The 27,020-nt window shown below is 40.7% G+C and overlaps 1 protein-coding gene across 1 annotated transcript in view; it reads left to right on the forward strand.

Moving 5' to 3' along the window:
• LOC121377506 (two pore potassium channel protein sup-9-like) overlaps window positions 1-25,448 on the forward strand; it is a 103,446-nt gene extending 77,998 nt beyond the window's left edge. The window contains exon 2 of the mRNA XM_041505518.1: window positions 20,575-25,448. Coding sequence (XP_041361452.1) covers window positions 20,575-21,380 — 806 coding nt within the window. The 3' untranslated portion in view covers window positions 21,381-25,448. The remainder of the gene's footprint in view (window positions 1-20,574) is intronic.
• Window positions 25,449-27,020: the final 1,572 nt, after the last annotated feature.

Raw genomic sequence — 27,020 nt, forward strand, 5'->3', positions numbered from 1 at the left:
CGGATCCCAGTCGAGACATGGGATTTTTAATCCAGGTACCGACTCCAAACCCTCAGTGAGTGCTCCGCAAGGCTCAATGGGTAGGTGTAAACCACTTGCACCGACCAGTGATCCATAACTGGTTCAACAAAGGCCATGGTTTGTGCTATCCTGCCTGTGGGAAGCGCAAATAAAAGATCCCTTGCTGCTAATCGGAAGAGTAGCCCATGTAGAGGCGACAGCGGGTTTCCTCTCAAAATATGGGTGGTCCTTAACCATATGTCTGACGCCATATAACCGTAAATAAAATGTGTTGAATGCGTCGTTAAATAAAACACTTCTTCTTCTTGTTATATAACAGACAAGTACTTATTTTTCGACCAATTGGCATTTCGACCAATTGGGAATTCGACCAAATGGGACGACACCTCGTGGTGCACTGGTTGGGACGGGACAAAAACCCTAATCAGTCAACCAATCAGCCATTTGACTCGTGCTGACATCCACTGAAGGGTGTATACTACCAAATCAAATCCCATAGACGACAATAGTAACCTATGTGGCTAAAACTCCTGCCTGCAGCGTATCAATCGACATAAACGCCACGGATATAAATGCTACCACCCCTCACCCTTAAAGTGAATCAGAAAAAACTGGGGGTCAAGCTGCTCAATTCTGAGATAACGGGTAGCATCTATGACTATCCTAGTTCCGCACAAAATTTGAGTAAATAGTTTTACGGATACCCCATACATGTTTCAAGCACAAGGCTACTTGACTCAGTGGTACTAGATGAAATTAAATTGCATACCATATTTGCCTTGATGAAACTTTTTTTTTTTCAAACCAACACACTGACATTTATGACCAATCACAGGACTTTTGGTGTTCACTTCTCTATCAAAAGGTACACCTCGAACTTTGACCCAGCCGGAAGTTATTTGGTTTAGTACCACCTGAAGGTTCAAGCACGATATTGGTCCACTAATGTAGTTCGATCCTACGACGCAAGCACCTCACGCGAGCGCTCTACCGACTGAGCTAGATCCCACGGTCTGTGTTAAAAATACGAGGACATAAGAAGATTTTCAAATGACTAGTCTACAGTAATTCTGCCGTCATGTTTCCCATCTCTATTAGCATGCGCCTAGTAACGAGATTGTTAGTTTTCAATCACTGACTTTTCATTAAGTAATTCTCGGGTTTCCGTTCACTCACAAATGCTGTATTTTAAATCAATATGTATTTCGCTGATTGACTTAGTTCTTAAGTTAAATCAATATGAACGAACAGAGAGGAAGAAGAAAACGAAGATGAAGAAAAATGACCAGATAAGCACGGAGATCACTGCATCTTTAGATTAGAGGTTTGATATTTTTCTCGTTATTCCCACTGGCGCTTCCGTCTCGTTGTCATGGTAACACTGATTGTCATCCGTGTCACGACGAGTTGACTGCATTATAGTGCAGGACACGGCATTTGGAACACCAAAACCCCCCAACAAAAACAAACCCCATATGGTAGGAGGTCGAAATGACAGAGGTATTTGTTTATCGTCGACACGTCAGGATATTTAGTTTTTACACTTCGGTTATTTGGTGTCTAAGTATATGATTATTTAGATATTTTAGTTGATAAACAGAGAGGGTGCGTGTGTGTGAGAGAGAGAGAGAGAGAGAGAGAGAGAGAGAGAGAGAGAGAGAGAGAGAGAGAGAGAGAGAGAGAGAGAGAGAGAGAGAGAGAGAGAGAGAGAGAGAGAGAGAGAGAGAGAGAGAGAGAGAGAGAGAGAGAGAGAGAGAGAGAGAGAAACAGAGACAGACAGACAGACAGAGAGATATAGAGAGAGAGAGAGAGAGAGAGAGAGAGAGAGAGAGAGAGAGAGAGAGAGAGAGAGCAAGCACAAACCTTCTGCTACTGAGCTACATAAACCCTGCTGTCTGTAAGTTCGGTTGTATCAATAGGGAACCGATGAATTGGCGCGTAACTCTACAAGGAATAACGTTTAAATAAGAATTGTTTCTCATTTTTTAGGAATTTATTGATGTATAAAAGTCACAAATGGTATAAAATCGCGTAGCATCGAACCCATTCGTTTGACCCTTTGGATTCCACCCCACCCACCCCAGCCTCCTCCCTCTCTCTCCCACCTCGCCACCCCCGTGTCTCGACCAAGTCCTGCACTTAACGACTGGTATATCAAAGGCCGTGGTATATGTCTCTGAGAAAGTGTACATAAAAAGATCGTTTGCTGCTAATGGACGTGGTATAAAGTAATCTTTAATGTCATTTACATATAACTGTAGTTTTACACGCTACAACGGCGTCTCGTATTGGCTAATGGTAAGAGTGACGTCACGTTCGGGCTAATGGTACGGTGGATGTGATTACCTTCACGCCTATGTCGTCGTATACTGTGTGATTGTTCTGACTTGCAGTGAACAGATGTTTTAAATGAATAGAAGGGTGTTTTCCCGACGCCGTATTTCATGTACTAATTCGATGTTCTCGCGATCAAGATAGATCCAGTAACGCGAATGTGTCGCTCCTTCGTCTACGTATGATACCTTTTTTTTTTTAAATTAATAAATACATAAATAAATAAACCGCAGTTTAGCACAACTTCCCGATATCATGCAATCCACCACTATCTCGAATTCGTATTTCTGATACAGACGGGGTAGGGGTAGGGGGCCGAATGTTATTAAATAGACACAGTAAATGTAAGTATGGATGTAAAATGTAGATGTTTTTTTAATTTGTAGGTGTGCCTTTAACATGTATGTGTGTCTTTAACATGTAGATGTGTCTTTAAAATGTAGGCGTGTCTTTAACATGTAGGCGTGTCTTTAACATGTAGATGTGTCTAAAATGTAGGCGTGTCTTTAAAATGTAGGCGTGTCTTTAAAATGTAAGCGTGTCTAAAATGTAGGCGTGTCTTTAACATGTAAGCGTGTCTAATATGTTGGTGTGTCTTTAACACGCATATTTTCTTTATCATGTAGGGCTGTCTTTACCATGTAGGCGTGTCTAACATGTAGGGGTGTCTAACATGTTGGTGCATCTTTAACATGCAGTTTTTTTATCATCATGTAGACGTGTTTTTAACACGTAGGCGTGTCTTTAACTTGTACGCGTGTCTTTGACACGTAGGCGTGTCTTTTACATGTAGACATGTCTTTAACACGTAGGCGTGTCTTTAATATGTAGGTGTGTCTTTGACATGTTGGTGTGTCTTTAACATGTAGGCGTGTCTTTATCATGTAGGCGTCTTTAACATATAGGCGTACTAACATTTAGATGCGTCTTTAACATGCAGTTTTTTCTTTAATATGTAGGCGTGTCTTTAACGTGTAGGCGTGTCTTTAACGTGTAGGCGTGTCTTTAACGTGTAGGCGTGTCTTTAACATGTAGGCGTGTCTTTAACGTGTAGGCGTGTCTTTAACGTGTAGGCGTGTCTTTAATATGTAGGCGGGTCTTTAACATGTAAGTATAAACACTTAGAATATACGTAGAATGCATGTTCATTTTAAATATGAATATCTTTGAGAAAAAAAAGAAGAAAAAAAAAAAGAGAGATATAAAGGATGCATCTTTAAACATAGGTTTGCATTTAAAATATAGAGTTATCGTCTATAACCTTTGAACAGTACCTTCAAAACCTGACACTAATTCCACGTGTACTGTATTCTCAAAATGGCGAATAATGAATATAAAATACACTGACTGGGACATGACATGTCAAAAGAATGACATCCATTATTGATTGCAGGCTGTGCACTGACAGCGAAACACTTCTTTTAGCCGTCTTGCTTGCTTTGGAAGCGATTGCGCCCGAACCGAATGCCATTTGCCAGTTTCTATTAAGCACGAGCATTAAGAGATGCCGAGGAAGCCGCGTGGTTTGATTGCAGTCCATTAGACTGAGGGAATCCGATGATGGCCACGGAGTCAAGTTGGCCATCTTTCGAGGGAGACCTTTCATGTGTCGCCGCAATCTCCGAGTAATGGACACGAGGACACGTGCAGATCGAGAACGGTCATGACCCGTGTCTGTCTGTCTGTCTGTCTCGCCGCAATCTCCGAGTAATGGACACGAGGACACGTGCAGATCGAGAACAGCCATGACCCGTGTCTGTCTGTCTGTCTGTCTGTCTGTCTCTCTGTCTGTCTGTTTGTCTGTCTGTTTGTCCATCTGTCTGTCTGTATATCTGTCTGTCTGTCTGTCTGATTGTCCGTCTGTCTGTCTCTCTCTATCTGTCTGTCTCTCTCTCTCTCTCTCTGTCTGTCTCTCTCTCTGTCTGTCTGTCTCTGTCTCTGTCTCTGTCTCTCTCTCTGTCTCTCTGTCTCTCTGTCTCTCTCTCTCTCTCTCTCTCTCTCTCTCTCTCTCTCTCTCTCTCTCTCTCTCTCTCTCTCTCTCTCTCTCTCTCTCTCTCTCTCTGTCTGTCTGTTTATTCCGTATATCTGAGAGGCGGGAGGTAGCCCGGTGGTAAAGCGTTCGCTTGTTGCGCAGTCGGTCTAGGATCGATCCCCGTAGGTGGACCCATTGGGCTATTTCTCGTTCCAGCCAGTGTTCCACAACTGGTGTAACAAAGGCCGCGGTATGTTCTATCTGGTCTGTTGGATGGTGCATGTAAACGATCCCTTGCTGCTAATCGAAAAGAGTAGCTCGTGAAGTGGCGACAGCGGGTTTCCTCTCTCAATATATATATGTGATCCTCAACCATATGTCTGACGCCATATAACCGTAAATAAAATGTGTTGAGTACGTATCAGATAAAAAAAAAAATTCCTTCGTTATATCTGGGGTGTTGTTTGTCTGTCTGTCTGTCTGTCTGTCTGTCTGTCTATTTATTTCGTATCTCTGGGTTGATGTCTGTTTGGTGTTACGTGTATGAAGGTTATTCTATGAAATGTTCAGGTGTTTATACACAAGTTTCGGCCGAAGTTACAGGGCCTGTCTTTCTTTAATGCAATGGGCCAAGTTTACGAAGTCTTGTTTTTTAAATGTAGTGTATGGCAGGACGCAGCCCAGTGGTAAAATGCTCGCCCGATGTTCTCTCGATCAAGGATCGATCCCCGTCAATGAACCCATTGTGCTAGTTCTCGTACCAAAGGCTGTGGTATGTGCTATCCGGATGTGGGAAAAATATAGCGGGTTTCTTCTCTAAGACTATATGTAAGAATTACCAAAATGTTTGACATCCAAGAGCTGATGATTAGTAAATCAGTGTGTTCTAGTAGTGTCGTTAGAGACAAAACAAAGCAAAACTATATGATGTAGTTACATGCATATGTTTGTAAGATACAAACAGGCTTTATTAATTCTGGCTATTTGGTTCAGTCACAATGAAACGTTTGATTTGTTTCTCTGACGACACGTAGCCAACAGAGGAAATTCGCTACATGTTTCCTAATGCAGCAAGCACCTGAAGCGAGTGCTCGACCGACTGAGGTAAACACCGTCCCCGGTGACAATGTTGAGAAAGTATTAATAATTTATCTACGTTTCGTACCTTGTCAAACCTCTTAGTTAATTCCTTAAGCTGCCCGCCGGTTTCTTTTCTTATGGTGACAATGTTGAGAAATTATTAATAATTTATCTACGTTTCGTACCTTGTCAAACCTCTTAGTTAATTCCTTAAGCGGCCCGCCGGTTTCTTTTCTTATGGTGACAAACACTGATCCATCCTTATCCATTCATTCACTGATACACTATCTGATCCACTATCTGATCTACGTTTCGTACCTTGTCAAACCTCTTAGTTAATTCCTTAAGCTGCCCACCGGTTTCTTTTCTTATGGTGACAATGTTGAGAAAGTATTAATAATTTATCTACGTTTCGTACCTTGTCAAACCTCTTAGTCAATTCCTTAAGCTGCCCGCCGGTTTCTTTTCTTATGGTGACAATGTTGAGAAAGTATTAATAATTTATCTACGTCTCGTACCTTGTCAAACCTCTTAGTTAATTCCTTAAGCTGTCCGCCGGTTTCTTTTCTTATGGTGACAATGTTGAGAAAGTATTAATAATTTGTCTACGTTTCGTACCTTGTCAAACCTCTTAGTTAATTCCTTAAGCTGCCCGCCGGTTTCTTTTCTTATGGTGACAAACACTGATCCATCCTTATCCATTCATTCACTGATACACTATCTGATCCACTATCTGATCTACGTTTCGTACCTTGTCAAACCTCTTAGTTAATTCCTTAAGCTGCCCACCGGTTTCTTTTCTTATGGTGACAATGCTGAGAAAGTATTAATAATTTATCTACGTTTCGTACCTTGTCAAACCTCTTAGTTAATTCCTTAAGCTGCCCGCCGGTTTCTTTTCTTATGGTGACAATGTTGAGAAAGTATTAATAATTTATCTACGTCTCGTACCTTGTCAAACCTCTTAGTTAATTCCTTAAGCTGTCCGCCGGTTTCTTTTCTTATGGTGACAATGTTGAGAAAGTATTAATAATTTGTCTACGTTTCGTACCTTGTCAAACCTCTTAGTTAATTCCTTAAGCGGCCCGCCGGTTTCTTTTCTTATGGTGACAAACACTGATCCATCCTTATCCATTCATTCACTGATACACTATCTGATCAACTATCTGATCTACGTTTCGTACCTTGTAAAACCTCTTAGTTAATTCCTTAAGCTGCCCCCCGGTTTCTTTTCTTATGGTGTCAAACACTGATCTATCCTTATCCATTCATTCACTGATACACTATCTGATCCACTATCTGATCTACGTTTCGTACCTTGTAAAACCTCTTAGTTAATTCCTTAAGCTGCCCGCCGGTTTCTTTTCTTATGATGACAAACACTGATCCATCCTTATCCATTCATTCACTGATACACTATCTGATCCACTATCTGATCCACTGATCCACTATCTGATCCACTGATCCACTATCTGATCCACTGATCCACTATCTGATCCACTATCCGATCCACTGATACACTATCTGATCCACTATCTGATCCACTATTTGATCCACTGATCCACTATCTGATCCACTATCTGATCCACTGATCCACTATCTGATCCACTGATGCACTATCTGATCCACTGATCCACTATCTGATCCACTGATACACTATCTGATCCAATCCACTTTCTGATCCACTATCTGATCCACTATCTGATCCACTGATCCACTATCTGATCCACTGATTCACTATCTGATCCACTGATCCACTATCTGATCCACTGATCCACTGATTGACTATCTGATCCACTATCTGATCCACTGATCCACTATCTGATCCACTATCTGATCCACTGATCCACTATCTGATCCACTGATCCATTCACTGATCCATTCATTGATCCACTGATCCATTCATTGATCCATTCACTCAGTAGGATCGAACCTCCTTAATGGGTTTATTGTTTTTTTCCCTGTCCCCAACCAGTGGCCTCTGCCCCACGACTCCCCATCTGGTACAGTACTTATAAAACGTTTTAGAGTCTGGACTCAAGACCTGGATAGAGTCTGGACTTTAACGTCATGGGAACGTCATGCAAATTGTATGCGTGTGATGTCAATAACAATTTGGGTTTCGACTGTAAACCTTTATAAGCACGGGCCCAGGATGAGAGTCTAAATTGACCACAGTAAAGTACTCTTATAACGAACCGGAAAGGGGCCATGATAGTTAGTTCGGTATAGCAGTAGTTCATTGTACACATTTGCATAAATTAGTTATTAATGTATAGGGGGGATATAACGGGACTTTACGATCAGTTCGTTATATGCAGTACAGTTCGTTCTAAGCATGTTCGTTGTAAGTGTTCTTTACTGTGCGTCCGTTCGGTTTAGCTCGGAGAGATATCGCCCTATTTCGTAACACTATCCACGAGTGAGCAAGCCATTAAGTCTTGGTGATTGTCGTTTACCTCCAGGGGGCGCCGTTTGCGTGGAAAGTGTTTATGTTTGAGCGCAGTGCAATCCACTGCAATAACCGTAACTCACTTTCGGCTGAGGAAATGTTGTTGACTACTGAAAGGATATATTATCACAACGCCTTTGAGTTATGTCAGTGTTTACTTTGACGGACCATTGCTTAATATGCCCCAGTTACGATTGGTCGTAAGGTTGATCGTAGTTGTTTTCCCGTCCAAGCCAGTGCTGCACAAGTGCTATATGGAATGATTGTGGCTTACCCCCTGAAAGAAACCCAAGAAAACCCCCTCAAAAACACCTTTGCAATGAAGTTTCGTTCAGGGTGAAGGGGAGTGAAAAAGGGAAATAGTGAGTTAGAGATAGATGGAGAGAGAGAGAGAGAGACAGAGACAGAGACAGAGACAGAGAGAGAGAGAGAGAGAGAGAGAGAGAGAGAGAGAGAGAGAGAGAGAGAGAGAGAGAGATTGAGATTGAGGGGAGGGTTAGAGAAGGGAGGGAGAGAGAGAGACAGAGAGACAGACATACACAGAGAGAGAGAGAGAGAGAGAGAGAGAGAGAGAGAGAGAGAGAGAGAGAGAGAGAGACACACACACAGAGAGAGAGAGAGAGAGAGAGAGAGAGAGAGAGAGAGAGAGAGAGAGAGGGGGGGGGGGGGGGGAGAGAGACACAGACAGACAGACAGGTTGAGAGAGGTCAGTTTGAGGAATTTGTGGTAAAAGCATTAAGAAGCTAACTAAATAAGTGAGAAATGATCCTGGCTTTGTGAGTAAGACCATTACCCGCGTTTTCTTTTTTAATCTTCTCTCTCGATGGCCATTTTCTTTACAATAACTCAACTTTCTTCTTTCATTCCGTTCTTAATGACATGCAGCTGCCACGATTGCATTGATAACCGTATGTGTTAATTAATTCACGCATTTTCTGGTCCTCGCATTAATTAATAAATAAATGCATTTCTGGTTGTGTTTTTGCTGTCGTATTATTTTACACTCCTATTAGGGTGTATATTACCAAATCAAATCCCATAGACGACAATAGTAACATATGTAACTAAAATTCCTATCTGCAGCGTATCAATCAACATAAAACGCCACGAAATACTACCACACCTCAACCTTAAAGTGAATCAGAAAAAAATGGGGGTCAAGGTGCTCATTTCTGAGATAACAGGTAGCGTCTATGACTACTTTTTTTACATACATGTTTCAAGCACAAGGCTACTTGACACAGTGATACTAGATGTTTTGCTCAGATGAAACTATTTTATTTTTTTTACAACCAACACACTCACATTTATCACCATTCACAGGACTTGTGGTGTTCACTTCTCTCTATCAAAAGTTGGGTGCACCTCGAACTTTGACCCAGCCGGAAGTTATTTGGTATAGTATTACCTATACTGTTAACATACATTTTTCAAAAAGTGTCCAGCTATGTGTTTTTATGACAACCAGGATCTGATGTATTCTGACATAAATTGACAACCTCACTGCACCTCGAACTTTGACCCAGCCGGAAGTTATTTAGTTTAGTACTACCTATTAATTTCATGTTTTATATCTTCTCCGTTCGTCGCCCTGCAATGAGTGTGACGATTAAAGGCAACGTGCTACCACCTGGCTCTTTACTTCAATAATCCTCAATACGTTTCTAAATTACTTCCTTGTTAGATGCTTAATAACCTTGTAATATGATCGCTTATTACTTTTTTCCTTTTCATCGCGAGGACAAAAGCTGGCAACATTTATTAACAAGTGCAAACACGTGATGTGTATTACTACGCGAGAGTGGTGATGCGCGAAGCGCAAAGCAGACAGTTTAGTACTAAAGAAAAGAGTCTAACGTACACGTTGCACGGCGAAAACGTGTAGCCAATTAATACATCTCAACACATAGTTAAACTGTGTTTTTGTTTAATAGACCACTATAGCACATTAATTATCGGATGTCAAACATTTTGATATATAGTGTTAGGGAGGAAACCCGCTCCATTTTTCCATTAGTAGCAAGGGATCTTTTATATTCGCCAATCCCACAGACAGGATAGCACATACTACGGCCTTTAATATATCACTCGTGGTGCACAGACTAGAACGAAAAATAGCCCAATAAGCCCACCGATGGGAATTTATTCCAGACCGACGGGGATCGATCCCAGACCGACCGCGCATCAGGCGAACACTTTACCACGGGACTACGCCCTCCCCTAACCCCTCAAAACGTAGCGTGGAGATTTTACATTAGTTCCTTTTTATGCCGTGTCTGCGAAGCTCGTGGTAAACGAAGAAGTATTCCCTTAACTAGACTATAATCATTGAACTGCTACAAGTAACGACACGTCAAATGGCCACGGTGGTGTGGGACGTTCAATGCAATTAAAAGGGGGTGACGGGAGTCACAACAAAATGACGGACGAGGCTTCGCAGATGACCTCGAGATAACAATAACAACTGCGTAAAAATGTAATTCGATAACATCAATTTGTTTTATTATATATATGATGTGTAGAATGTACAGGCGTAAAAGAATAACCATTTTGGCAAACCTTTTTTATATTCAGCAAGTATATAGTATCACAAATGTATTCACGATGTTCTCAGTAAATACATTTTAAAAAAGAATACCCCCCCCCCCCCCAACAAAAAACCCTAACACCCACACCCACTGACAAACCAAAACATCATTCCATAATAACAATTATATTTTTAATAACTTTTTATTGGTTTTCTTCACCATGACAACGATGTAATGCAGTCTGCTCAAATTGTGTGTACAGGTATATCGATGCATAATGAACGAAAAGCAATTTTAATAATCAAAGAGTGTTTTAGTTGAGTGCTCGCTTGAGGTGCTTGCCTTGTAGGATCAAACCACCTCGGTGGATCCATTAAACTGATTGGATTTTTTCTCTCGTTCCAACCAGTGCACCATAACTGGTCAAAGGCCGTGGTATGTGCTTTTCTGTCTGTAGGAAAGTGCTTATAAAAGATCCCTTGCTGCGTTAGGAAAACTGTAGCGGGTTTCCTCTGATGACTACGTGTCAGAAATACGAATTGTTTGACATCCAGTAGCCGCTGATTAATAAACCAACGTGCTCCACTACAAACAAACAGTTTATGAGATGTTGTGGTTCGAATGACGGATCGTTGTTTTATGGCCTGTTTATATGTATGTCTGTACATGTATTCGTGTATGTAATGTGTATATCTAATATCTACTATAGGTAGTTATATAGAAAGACAGACACGCATTTTCCCATCACATACACACTTACAAACACACACACACACACACACACACACACACACACACACACAGACACACAAACATACACAGACACACAAACATACACAAATACACACACATATACACACACATACACACACACACATACATATACTTACACACACACACACACACACACACACACACACACACACACATTGATACACACAGACACACATCACACACAAACACATATATATATATACACACATACACATATATACACACACACTGACACATACACATATACACATACTCACACACACACACACACACACACACACACACACACACACACACACACACATATATATATATATATATATATATATATATATATATACACATACACACCGATACACACCACACACATACACACACACACACACACGCACACAGACACACACACACACACACACACACACATACATATATATATATATATATATATATATATATATATATACACATACATACACACACATCACACACACGCACACACACAAACTTGAGGTAATCAAGTGCAAATCGATTATAATACTCATACCTTTTTTTCTATATTCTTTTCCTTTTTTAGTTCTTGATCGTTTCATTTCTGTTTTTTGTATCTCATATTTCGTTTTCTCATTTTCTCTTTTTTTAGAAATCTTCTTTTTTTTTCTCTTTTTTTCCACTTCTATTTTTATGCACGATCTTAATTTAAACACGAGATGTAGATTATTTCTCGCTGTATCTTATGTTGCTGTGAAGTGAGCAGGCTTGTAGCGAAGAAAGGGTTAACTTTACATTCGAACCACACAAACCTCACAAACCGCAGCCAGACGATTTATCACGGCGTCAAGCTTCTTCCAACCGACCAGTTTATCATCACGAAAACAGGTGCATGCCGAGTTCACGTAATCCCAGATTAAACACTAGCTAACGAGAAGTAAGGAGTGATATTTTTGTATTTCTCACAAATCCTCAAAATTAATACTCACAATCTATATTTATTACACTGTGGTGGAAGAGATATCCATGTGATGTTTATCTTCTCTTCACAGTGTGGAATATGTCTTTTGAGAGGTCATGACCTCTATCGGGTGATTGACTGTGTCACTCAGTACAAGTACGCATAGACGTTCATGCAAAAAGTGTGCGCGTGGTTCTTTCGAATCATATTTTTAAATAGGAAAAATACTTGCTGTCAGTTCTTATAATTACATGTACTGTTAGTAGCATAATTTAATAAATTATATATTTTAATAATTTTGTTTAGAAAGTAAAGTTTGTTTTATTTAACGACGCTACTAGAGCACATTGATTTTTTATCTTATCATCGGCTGTTGGACGTCAAACATATGGTCATTCTGACACTGTTTTTTAGAGGAAAGCCGCTGTCGCCACATAGGCTACTCCTTTACGACAGGCAGCAAGGGATCTTTTAGTTGCGCTTCCCACAGGCGGGATAGCACAAACCATGGCCTTTGTTGAACCAGTTATGGATCACTGGTCGGTGCAAGTGGTTTACACCTACCCATTGAACTTTGCGGAGAACTCACTCAGGGTTTGGAGTCGGTATCTGGATTAAAAATCCCATGCCTCGACTGGGATCCGAACCCAGTACCTACCAGTCTGTAGACCGACTGCCTAACCATGACGCCACCGAGGCCGCTCAATTTTGTTTAGTCTAGAATATGTTTATAATATTGTTTGTGCAAACTTCATTGATAGATCTATATGTGGCGTAGGAATACAATACAATTTTTTTTTTTTTTTTTTATAAATAGCTTTAGTTATTTTGAAAGTCATTATGTGCCATTTTTGTTAATTGATGTGCGGTGTAATAAATAAAATACTATACTCGTTCCCGTGTGAGTTTATATTACAACTCATGTATTTTTAATCGTATATCAGTCGCTTTCGCTCGTGATGTACGATTGGAAACGCACTCGTAATATAAACGGTCTCACACGTGAACTCGTTTAGTATTCTCTATGCATAGTATCTGTTAACTACAAATGAAGTAGAAGATGAGTACCATTTCATTCTACAATGTCCAAGATACAATGATATAAGAACACAATTTATAAAACAATATTATTATAAACGTCCAAGTGTTTTCAAGCTTATACAACTTTTAAGTACTGACAATAATAAAGATCTTAATAACCTTGGGAAATATTTACAACGGGCAAATAAGGTAAGAAATGAACTAGTGGAATAAAGACGTAATGCTAATAGTGATGTACAATGTAGTGCATCATACATGTGTATCCCGGTAGCACCTCAAGTATTTTAAATTTTCTCTTATGTAATAACGACCTATATCTTTATGTGATATAAGTCAGCAGTACTGTGATACTTTGTATTATATATGTCTATAATGTTAAATCACTCTCCACCATTATCCTGTACATTATTGTGTACATATCTGTATAATATATGCTATATTGTTTGTATGATGCTGATGAGTTGTAAAACTTAAGGCAATAAAAGGAACTTGAACTAGAACTTGTTAACTGAACATTTATTTTTAAGAATGGATCGGTGGCCAAGCGGGTTATTGTGGTAGCATAGGAACTGCGGGCAATTAGATGTCTGATGTTCGAGTCCCGGTAACGGAACGAGATACAATTTGCCAGGGCGTTAAAATCTATACTACGTATTAGTCAAACATGACATACATATACTGTATAGATATACATACATAGTAAAGTTTGTTTGTTTTGTTTAACGACACCACTAGAGCACATTGATTAATCAATTATCGGCTATTGGATGTCAAACATTTGGTAATTCTGACCGCGCATCAAGCGAGCGCTTTACCACAGGGCTATGTCCCGCCCCCACACATACATAGATACACATATACATGCCTACACAAGCTGGTACATACACACGCAGGCACACACACGTACATAGATACACATATACATGCCTACACTAGCTGGTACATACACACGCAGGCACACACACGTACATAGATACACATATACATGCCTACACAAGCTGGTACATACACACGCAGGCACACACACATACATAGATACACATATACATGCCTACACAAGCTGGTACATACACACGCAGGCACACACACATGCACGCGCGCGCACCCACCCACCCTCACTTCCCCACACCTAGTCATTACGATATCATACTTTTCAATTTTTTTGTTTGGGGGTGGGAGGGGGTACCTAGCGCCCATTACTGTCTGGGTTTTGGGAAGCATAGAAAGGAAGGGATACTCTATTAAACCGCCCATATCAACTGAAGGTCCAGGCACGTCTACCCTGGGCACGAGTTCTGATTTGCGCCAGATCTCCTGTCCAGGGCTCCATTCCACAAAGCGATCTTAGCCCTAAGATCACCTTAAGTGCATAGCTACCTTATGCACTAAGGTGATCTTAGTGCTAAGATCGCTTCGTGGAACGGGGACCAGGACAGAATGCATAGCAAGTGTTAGCCGCCCGTTATGTATGCAGTTATCTCCCCACTGGCGTCTGCTATCATTGACGTCAGTTCGTATGGCGGGAAAACCCCTTGTTACTTACTGGCGGAGACTCTCCCGCCCATGGTAGACCGAGTCCGTGATCTATGGCTGTCGGAAATATAATTAACAGAAATGGAGCTAAACTTGCCCGGGTAAACTTGTCGTAAAACCCGTTAGCACTGGCATTAAACGGGGGTGATGTATTGTCGACAGTAAGACGAAATCGATTGCCTTAAAATATCCCACTGGCTTGTGAATATTTCCTTGTGAAAGGTTCCAATTAATCCGCGTTTTAGTGGGAAACAGAAACGGTTTAAAGGTTCAAGTTGACATCTGTAAAATCCACTGACTATATTGTCTTTAAATCTATTTGGGGATCACAACTTTAAAGTTGTAATCCCGAGTATGTATATAGTTTAATTTAACCAATATGAATAGATACACTTATGTTGTTAACCTGACGCCTCATTCTACAATATCCTTGACCTTATTGGACACTTTTTTAAAACAAAAATGACAGGAGTTCCCAGCATGCACAGCGCCGTACAACTGCTCCACCAAAGGCTATGGTATATGCTGTCCTCTCTGTGAGAAAATGCATATAAAAGATTCCTTGGCGCTAATAGAAAAACAAATGTAGCGGGTTTCCTCTGAAGACTAACATACGTGTTAGAATTACAAATGTAGCGGGTTTCCTCTGAAGACTAACATACGTGTTAGAATTACAAATGCCGATTAATAATATATCAATATGCTCTAGTTGTGTACCGACGCGTTCAACACATTATATTAGCGGTTATATGGCGTCGGACTTAATGGTTAAGAAGAAGAAACCTGCTGCCGCCACTTCATGGGCTTCTCTTTTCGATTAGTGGAAAGGGATCTTTTATATGCGAGTGCGAGTGCGAATAATTTTTACATGCTCATATACCACTAGAGCTTCGAGCATGACCGTCCCGGGGCCTGTCTCTGGATAGTTTAAAGTCTGATCTATATGTCCACGTGAGTGGCCTCGTTAAGGCCGTTAGGGGGCACAGCTTGTAGGGACGAGATGGGTTGCATCCCGTCAAGAAAACCCCTAGATTGATAGTCAATAGACGTTGAAGGTGTAGTGCTGTGCTGAAATCTTTTATATGCACTATCCCACAGACAGGATAATACATACTACGACCTTTGTCACACCAGTTGTGGAGCACTGGCTGGAACAAGACATATCCCAATTAGCCCACCGACGGGGATCGAACCTAGATCGATCGCGCATCAGGCGAACGCTGTACTACTGAGCTACGTCCCGCCCCTTAACTTTTGTAAACGAAGACGTCAGCTTTACCTTATTCCTCCTGGTAAAACAAAACACAAGAAGGCAGTGGAGAAAAACATAATACAAAAAAAAACCCAGTGGAAGTGATTAATTTGTTTTTATAGATTTCTATAAATATTTATAATAAAGGTTAGCTCATCCTTGGAATATACGACTGGTATATCAAAGACCGTGATATGTGCTGTATTGTATATAGTAAAGTACACACTGTATTATAAAAGATGACTTTTTATTTTTGGAAATTGTAAATGTTGTATAAATATCCAGCGCTTAAGTAACGCTCGAAACATTTTGCACCCACCCCCTTTTCAACTTCCTGTCCCCGCCCCTGTTGTACATGTATATTAGCAAAGAAACGAAATATCTCCTAAATGACAGTATACTTCTTTCAACAAAACCGAAATCAATTGACGTGCACTGCAGTGTTTACTCGCAGGAATACGGTATTGACCAATGTTCGCAAGCGGATACCTCTGGGGAAACATTGGTTAGTTGTAAAATATGGAATTTATTTGTGTACGAAAACGGAAAACTGCTGCGGAGCGACGGTTTTAATTGCATTAGTCGGTCAAGGTCGCTTGCTAGGTGCTTCTGTTTTATTGATTTCAATAGATATGTACATATTAGTTCGTCCTTCTGTTCAGGTTTGCATTCATTCGTCTCACCATCCATCTATCCATCCATCCGTGCGTCCTTATAACCATCCATGCATCTATCCATCCATCTATTCATCCATCTTTATATTCATCCATCCATCCACCCATCGATCCATCGATGCATCCACCCATCCATTCATCCATCCATCCATCCATCCTTCCATCCATCCATCCATCCATCCATCCATCCATCCATCCATCCACCCATCAGTCCACCAATCCACACACCCATCCATCTATCCGTCCATCCGTCCATCCATCCATCCATCCATCCTTCTACCCACCCATCAGTCCACCAACCCACACACCCATCCATCCATCCATCCGTCCATCCATCCATCCATCCATTCATCCACCCATTTATCCACCCACCCATCCATGCACACACCCATCCATCTATCCATCCACCCATCCACCCATCCATCCATCCACCCATCCACCCATCCATCCATCCATCTATCCATCCATCCATCCATCCATCCATCCATCCATCCATCCATCCACCCATCAGTCCACCAATCCACACACCCATCCATCTATCCGTCCATCCGTCCATCCATCCATCCATCCATCCTTCTACCCACCCATCAGTCCACCAACCCACACACCCATCCATCCATCCATCCGTCCATCCATCCATCCATCCATTCATCCACCCATTTATCCACCCACCCATCCATGCACACACCCATCCATCCATCCATCCACCCATCCACCCATCCATCCATCCACCCATCCACCCATCCATCCATCCATCTATCCATCCATCCATCCATCCACCAATCCATTCATCCACCCACCCACCCAGCCACACATCCATCCATCCATCCATCCACACATCCATCCATCCATCCATCCATCCATCTACCCATCCATCCATCCATCCATCCATCCACCCATCCACCCATCCACCCATCCATCCATCCACCCACCCATCCATCCATCCATCCATCCATCCATCCATCCATTTTCCCGTGAGTTGATCAGTTGTGATATTTTAAAGTAAACATGAGAACATTGCAGTCAGACACGAGAGACGTGTGTCCTTGAAACACTGACCTTGAGAAACACAATCATTCAGCTGCTTTATGAAGCAGTTTACCAGAACGATCAAAGTCACACAATAACAGAAAAAAGAAAGAAGAAGATTTACTCAAAATCGTTAATTCACCTTTTTTCCTTTGTACGGCAACGTTGATTCACGAGAACATGTCATTACAACATACTTGAAACGTCTGAAACATCGAAACCGCCTCCCCCATGCACTAAGCAAATTTTCGGGGTTTTTAAAAAATATTTTTTCCGTAGGAGCATAGCACGACCCCCCCCCCCCCCCCCCCCGATTCCAGCACACTTAATAATGTTGTGTTGGGAGCCCGGGGGTCCAAAACTACTTATACTTTATTTATTTTATTTTATTTTATTTGTTTTGGGGTGTGGGGTGTGGGTGTGGAGGTGGGGGTGGGGGTGGGGGTGGAGGCGGGTTATTGTAGTACTCGTATTATTTATTGTTCGAAAGTTTGGTTGATGCATTGCGCATAATGTTCTTAGCAATACGTGTTAACATTGTCGCTTAGGGGGCGGGATTAAGTTCAGTCGATAGAGCGCCCGAATGAGGTGCTTGCGTCGAAGGATCGAATCACCTCAGTGGACTAATTCTCTTATAGATTTTTTTCCCGTCCCAACCAGTGCACCACGATGGGTATATCAAAGACAGTGGTATGTGCTATCCTGTCTGTGGGAAAGTGCCTATAAAAGATTCCTTGCTGCATTAGGAAAAATGTAACGGGTTTCCTCTGAAGACTACGAGTCAGAATTACCAAATGTTTGACATCCAATAGGCGATGATTAATGAATCAATGTGCTCCAATGGTGTCGTTAAACAAAACAAACTTTATTTGTCAAAGTTTGAATTGGTTGATACAGAGCGCATTTAATATTGTTAGAAATACGTGTTAACTTTGTCGCCTATGGGATACCATTTGGTATTGTACAAACGAGGGGCGAGGTGTAGCCCAGTGGTAAAGCGCTCGCTTTATGCGCGGCCGGTTTAGGATCCCATTGGGTTATTTCTCGTTCAAGCCAGTGCACCACAACTGATGTAACAAAGGCCGTGGTATGTACTTTCCTGTGTGTGGGATGGTGCATATAAAATATCCCTTGCTGCTAATCGAAAAAAGTAGCCCATGAAGTGGCGAGAGCGGGTTTCCAATCTCTATATCCGTGTGGTCCTTAACCATATGTCTGACGCCAAATAACCGTAAATAAAATGTGTTGAGTGCGTCGTTAAATAAACCATTTTCCTTCCTTTAATATTGTCAGAAATACGTGTTAACATTGTCACCCATGGGATACTATTTGGTATCGTACAAACGACAGGTATCGATATATCACCCAGGAATCTAGAGTTGCTGTTTATTAACAAGAGTTCGAATTTCACTCGGCGCCGAGTGCTGTAGAGAGGAAACCCACTTTCTGGTGATCGGCTTACCGTGGCAGTCTTAAAGAGTTATTTTTAGGCCGACTCCGAACACACTTTCTAAACGTGTTAACATCGCTGGAGCTATTTCCGTGGTGCCATAATCACCGCTTAATTTAACACGATGATGATCAGTTGAGGCACGCATTGCTCTGTAACATTGTTGAATAAATATAGAGGGAAAAAGATTTACGTTCAAGAACACCCCAGCACTTAAAGTTTATTCAGGAGCAGTTTGATGTCACACATCTGGTAATGATGTCGTGAAAGAGGGACGGGATGTAGCCCAGTGGTAAAGCGCTCGCTTGATGCGCGGTCGGTCTAGGATCGATCCCCGTCGGTGGGCTCATTGGGCTATTTCAAGTTCCAGCCAGTGCAACACGACTTGTGTATCAAAAGCCATGGTATGTGCTAAATGTTTGACATCCAATAGCCGATGATTAATAAGTCAATGTGTTCTAGTGGTGCCGTTAAACAAAACACACCTTTGTTTTGTTTGCCAACGCCACTGGACTATACACCTGCGCCAAAGTTAAGCCCCTTGCAGATCAACAGTGACTAAAACCATTTTGACACGAGCAGGCTGCCATACGCTAAAATGTTCTTGTGTTACTTAGTGGTATTGCATGTGCGAAAATCCTCTACATTTGTGCATAATTAATTGTGTCATATTCGCTACATGTATTGCTGGGTCCCAGGCAAAAAATCCAGTGACGCATGGAAGCAATCATGACAATATTGTAAAAGTTTCGTTTTGACTTTGTCTTGTTCTGAGAGACGGTTTTAAAAATGTTAATGGGTTTGTCGTCCATATTGTGAATTAGCGACGTCTGTTTTGGATAAATAGCTGTCTCATTAAAGCATTCATAGCAATATGTTAAAACATCCGTTTCACTGCTTTGAGCAGAGATACGACTTTGAAAAGGTTAATGGTTTCTTCCTTTGTTTGTGGCCATAGCACGACATAGGCACAGTCTTCTGCATTTTATACAACATTGTTAAAATTCCCTTTTGACTTTGCTAGTGGCACGATTTAAACATATATTAATGGTTTTGTCGTTCAGATTTTGAATAACACCGATGTCTGTTTGGTGAAATATTGTTAAAACTTCCATTTGACTCTGCCTTGAGCAGAGATACGATTTTAAAAATTGCTTTGCCCTTGTTGGTAACTCATTGACATGTGTCTTATTTAATTTTCTACAGGTTACGACCATAGCACGCCACAAGCAGTAGGCGAGAATGTATTCTGCTTATTCTTCAATATTGTTAAGATATCCTTTTCACTCTGCCTTGAGCTGAGATACGACTTTCAAAAAAATATTAATGATTTTAAGCCTTATTAACACTGACGTGTTTTTCTTTGTTTATTTTCAACAGGTTACGGCCACAGCACGCCGCAGACGGTAGACGAGAATATATTCTACTTATTCTTCAATATTGTTAAAATATCCTTTTGACTCTTTCTTTGTTTATTTCCAACAGGTTACGGCCACAGCACGCCGCAGACGGTAGGCGGGAAGATCTTCTGCATGTTCTACGCGCTGGCGGGGATCCCTCTCTGTATCGTGATGTTCCAGAGTGTCGGAGAGAGACTCAACACGTTCGTCACGTTCCTGCTCAAACAGCTGAGGAAGTGTTTCCGAATGAAGAGCGCCGAGGTCTCGGAGACCCATCTCATCATGGTGGCCATGAATCTGTCCACCATCATCCTGACGACGGGCGCGGCGGCCTTCTCCTACTACGAAGGGTGGGAGTACATCAACTCCCTCTACTACTGCTTCATCACGCTCACCACCATCGGTTTCGGGGACTTTGTGGCGCTGCAGAAGGACAACGCGCTGTCGTACAAACCGCACTACGTGGCGTTCAGTCTCATCTTCATCCTGTTCGGTCTGACCGTCATTTCCGCCGCCATGAACCTTCTCGTTTTGCGGTTCTTGACGATGAACACGGTGGACGAGCGGAGGGAGGAGCTGGAGGCTGCTGCGGCTGCGCAGGGAGCGGCGAGACTCGAAGGTGACGTCATAACGTCGAACGGACAGGTGGTGTCCGGCGCGCAAGAGGCGCCGGAGTTTAACGATCTTATTTCCGTGTGTTCGTGTTCGTGCTATAATCTCCGGGCTAAAACGAAGCCCAGGTATAAAGTGACTATGGCCCCCAGTAAGATAGCTCACTTGTTACCCAAGACCTCGCAGTCCAGTACGAAGGAGGACACGCAGAGTGCAGTAGAGGAGTCCAATTCGTTCTTACAGTCTCAATTCTTTTACCAGAAAAGAGCGTCCATTTGAAATTCCGTACCTTTTGTGAGGGATGCATTTTGTTGTTCGATAGGGTTGTGCTCAGTTTGTGGCAGATTGTATTGCAAGATTTAGACCGGAGTTCCTCGAAAGGTTGTGCTCAATTTGCAACAGATTGTATCACACAGTTTAGACCAGAGTTCCTCGAAAGGTTATGCTCAGTTTGCAACAGATTGTACCACAAAGTTTAAACCCGGATTCTATACAGCTCACGTCGAATGTTTTCGGCAAGAATGTGTTAAATCTGAAGCACATCGTGTGCAATGTTTTGGACCGGACTTAAATCAGTTTTCAGCAGAATGTATTACAAAGTGTAGTCCCTGATTCCATATGGCTGACGTGGGATTCTCTCGCTATGAATGTGTCATATTTGAGGTACGCGGCATTGAATGCTTTAGACTGAGTCTACAGTCAGTTTGATGAGTGCTGTGTTAAAATCTGTAGACAAGGGTTAAATGGGTTTGAGGCATATTGTGTTGGACGGTGTAGACAACGAAAACAAGATGTCACTGAGGATGTTTAGATCAAGATATATATGTTTCATTCTGTCGTTTCAGGTTTGAGCAGCAGTGGTATGAAAGGATGGATCAGGAAACAAAATTAATGTATTAAATTGAAGCATATTGTTTAAGGAAGTTTACACACGGGACGATTTCAGTGAAGTCGATGTCAGGCATTTTGAATACGGAGGTTTAGACCAGTAACACGTCTCAGTATTTTGACGTTTAAAGTGTACTGTATTGGGAAATTTAGACCAGCGGTGTGATCAGTTTTAGCCATACTCAAGAGAAGGGTAAAGACAAGCACAGACTGGTAAATTCTTCCAGTATGAGCATTACACATTTAAACCAGACATGCAGTCAGTTTAAGAAATATTCCAGAACGAAATACACCATGAATATATTCAGTTTGAGGCATATGTAGAAAGAGATACACCGTGAACACGTTCAATTTGAGGCATGTTATGTGGAAAGAAGTAAACCATGAACATGTCCAGTTTGAGGCATATTATGTGGAAGGAAGTAAACCATGAACACGTTCAGTTTGGAGGCATATTATGTGGAAGGAAGTAAACCATGAACATGTTCAGTTTGAGGCATATTATGTGGAAAGAGATACGTCATGAACATGTTCAGTTTGAGGCATATTATGTGGAAAGAAGTACACCATGAACATGTTCAGTTTGAGGATTATTATGTGGAAATAGATACGCCATGAACATGTTCAGTTTGAGGCATATTATGTGGAAAGAAGTAAACCATGAACATGTTCGGTTTGAGGCATATTATGTGGAAAGAGATACGCATGAACATGTTCAGTTTAAGGCATATTATGTGGAAAGAAGTAAACCATGAACATGTTCAGTTTGAGGCATATTATGTGGAAAGAGATACACCATGGACATGCCCAGTTTGAGATATTATGTGGAAAGAGATACGCCATGAACATGTTCAGTTTGAGGCATATTATGTGGAAAGAGATACGCCATGAACACGTTCAGTTTGAGGCATATTATGTGGAAAGAGATACGTTTGAACATGTCCAGTTTGAGGCATATTATGTGGAAAGAGATACGCCATGGATATATTGTATTAAAAGAGGATTAGGTGATTACTTTAACAATATCCAACTAATGCATATTATATACGAATGTTTAGACCATGCATAATTAATATTATATTATATTGGTACATATTGTACTGGGCTGCTTGTTACACACGTGTCTAAATGGAATTATATGTGAATCTTGGTGTACCGAAGGACTAGAAATGAGGAACATGTCCTCATTGAACGTAACGTATTTTGGCGGGTAATTCTTCCCGAGTGAACAAATACTGATCGCCTTTCGTGTTGCATCTGTGTCTCGAGTGACGTTCTCTGCCTCACTGAAAGTGTTTATGTTCCCGGGGTGAATAACTTGAGCAATTTGTAAGTTAAAAAAGAAAAGAAAAGAAAAGAACACCAGTAAATACTGAACGCGGTTTAAAAGTGCTTACATGTTATGGGAGTTCTGGTACCAGAGTGTGTACGTAATTCTGTGCAGGAGTGGCTGGCTCTTGGTAGAAGTGGTTGTACGTGGTCGTGGACAAAAATGCTTGTACGTGGTTTGACTCAGAAATGCTTGTATATCACTGATTGTAAGTGTTTGTACATGGTTTGAGTAAGAAATGCCTGTAAGTCACTGATTGTAAGTGTTTGTACATGGTTTGAGTAAGAAATGTTTTGTACATCACTGATTACAAGTAGTTGTGCATGGTTTGACTCAGAAATGCTTGTACGTCACTGATTACAAGTGGTTGTACATGGTTTGAGTAAGAAATGCTTGTACGTCACTGATTACAAGTAGTTGTGCATGGTTTGACTCAGAAATGCTTGTACGTCACTGATTACAAGTGGTTGTACATGGTTTGAGTAAGAAATGCTTGTACGTCACTGATTACAAGTAGTTGTGCATGGTTTGACTCAGAAATGCTTGTACGTCACTGATTACAAGTGGTTGTACATGGTTTGAGTAAGAAATGCTTGTACGTCACTGATTACAAGTAGTTGTGCATGGTTTGACTCAGAAATGCTTGTACGTCACTGATTACAAGTGGTTGTACATGGTTTGAGTAAGAAATGCTTGTACGGCACTGATTACAAGTGGTTGTACATGGTTTGAGTAAGAAATGCATGTACGGCACTGATTACGAATGGTTGTACGTCATTATCATCAGATTGGAAGACTTGTACGTACAAGTGCTTGTACGTTTTTTAGACAGTAAAATAAATAGATGGTGTTACCTATGATTCCGGAAATAAGATGTATTGTTAACGTTTTGTTCAAATGGATTCAGGACAAAAGGTCGTGAGCTAAACTGAAATGATTTGTTTGTGATTGTAAAAGGATTGTTCATACGCTATTATCTAAAAAGGACCCCACACCAATTGCATGTGATTTCACAAAAGATGGATTGTACTTTATTTTTCAATATAATTAATCGCATGTTATTTAAGAAACGATGTGTTTACAACCCTGAACAGAACGAAGTCTGTACAAAATTTATTGTGCGTGATATGAAGATGAACTGTGCTTGATAACAGAAAGGGTGAATTTTTTATACAGGAAAACATCGCTATTTCCAAGTTGAAGGGACAACACCAAATAGTTCGAGATAAAAGTGTTATCACTGATATTTAAGCCATGAGATAATTAAATTTCTCGACCTCCAGATATCGCGTGTTCACGATATAACAGAGTTCGAGATATCGATGTTTCACTGTACATGTGGAATTAAAGAATGTACATAATTGTGACAAAAGGATGTATATGCATTTTTTTTTTAAAAGAGATCAAAAAATGGTATGCAGGAGTTTACGTCACATATGATTTGAAGACATTTTAAATTCAGATTATGAAAAGAAATCGAAAAAGGAAAAGATACAAGAATTGTACGTGATTGAGAAATGAGTGGCCACATGTAATGTTAAAAATGAGCACATCGTTCGTTATTAATTATATCGACTAACAGTATCGTACAGAGGAACAAAATGTACATATATCATACGTAACAGTCACATGACGATATATTTTGCGTGATGTTCAAATGAAAAGGTATCGTACGTGATACGGAAAAATACTGTACGTGATACGGGAAATACTGTACGTGATATGAGAAATACTGTACGTGATACGGGAAATACTGTACGTGGTACCGGAAATACTGTACGTGATATGGGAAATACTGTACTTGATGCGGAATATAATGTACGTAGTACGGGAAATACTGTACGTGATATGGGAAATACTGTACGTGATACGGGAAATACTGTACGCGATATGAGAAATACTGTATGAAGTACGGGAAATACTGTATATGATATGAGAAATGCTGTACGTGATACGGGAAATACTGTACGTAGTACGGGAAATACTGTACGTGATACGGGAAATATTGCACGTGGTACGGGAAATACTGTACGTGATATGGGAATGAAGGGGTAGCTTACGTTGTATTGAAACAATTATCGAACGTGATTGATTAAAGTGATGAAAGAGTCATGCCTGGCATCTGTGCACTGTCAGGAAGGGTGTGGGTGGGGTGTGGGGTAGGTGAGGGGGAAGCGCGTTTGTTTACTTTTTTTGTTGTTGTAAAGGAATGTTTTTTTGTGTGCATGAATGAAAGGATTATTATAATAGAATGATGAAGAATGTATTATTTTGTATCCTAAGATTCTTCGATATTTGTTATATATATTATATATATATATATATCGGGTGCCCCCCCCCCCCCCCCCCCCCCCCTTCAAAACGATAACCCTACTGTATATGGAATTGTGTATAAAACAGGTTTGGGGACTGACATTTTTATATTTCACACCCATTACAATATGGATATTTGTCACATTTAAAAGGATTGTGGACTGTAACTTTCGTATTCCACACCTATTACTATATGAATATTTGTCACCATTAAAAGCAATCTATTTAAAATTAGCTCCACTATTACATATGGATCTAACAGCAGCCCGTTGGAGCTCATGTCCAGTTGACCTTTCATTCGACCAATCAAAACCTTACTTGCAAAATCATGCCAGTGATTTGAAAAGAATTTGAAAACATTCGGGATTATACCGAGGGTATACGAAGTAATTCGGGTGAATTACGAAGTATTCCGGAAACTAATTGCAATATAAAATTTTATATAAAATTCGTTTCAAGACGAAAAAATAAACCGTGACAGCATAGCCATAAAATCAGTTTATACTAGCATACAATCCAAAGTTTATTACTGCACTTTTGCCCCTGTTTTTTCAATGTTGAAATAGACCAACAAGTTCGCCTATTGCATAAATAGTCTCGCCCGATATTTTTAGAATTTGTATGCTCCCGAATAACACTATAAAAGGCGAAGTGTAATTGGTCGATATTTAAATTGTTATTTATAGATTAAATGTCAAATGGACATGGGAGTCCACGCAATGCTGTTAGATCTACTGGCTAGACCCAGTAGAGCTAATTTTAATCAGATTGCATTAAAGGGTTTGTGGCCTGTAACTTTCATATTTCACACCTATTACTATATGGATATTTGTCACCTTCAGTGAAACTTTTAGGCACGTAGGTCAGACATTGTTAAAACGGCAACAAATACAAAATTGTAAGAAACCAAAATGTGACTTGTATTGCACTAACTGCTCTCCTGTCTGACGTCACATTTTAAATAAATAAATAAATAAAATGTGTTTTGTTTAACAACACCACTGGAGCACATTGATTAATTAATCATCGGCTATTGGATGTCAAACATTTGGTAATTCTGACTCATAGTCATCAGAGGAAACCCGCTATATTTTCCTAATGCAGCAAGGGATCTTTTATATGCACTTTCCTACAAACAGGAAAGCACGTACCACGGCCTTTGTTCAGTTGTGGCAATTTTGAATCTGTTTTTAAAAGTTAAATACTATTTGACCCATGAGCCTAGAATGTTCACCGAAGGAGGCCAATATTTAAGATCATATATTACAGTAATGGGTGTGAAAGATCAAAACTTTAATCCCCATACTTCTTAAATAATTCCATATTCAGTAGGTTTATCGTTTTTTGGGGTGGGTCACACTATATAATATTGCATAATGGGCGTTTCT

Source organism: Gigantopelta aegis, chromosome 7 (assembly GCF_016097555.1).
Source record: "Gigantopelta aegis isolate Gae_Host chromosome 7, Gae_host_genome, whole genome shotgun sequence".
In the NCBI taxonomy this organism is placed as follows: Eukaryota; Metazoa; Mollusca; class Gastropoda; order Neomphalida; family Peltospiridae; genus Gigantopelta; species Gigantopelta aegis.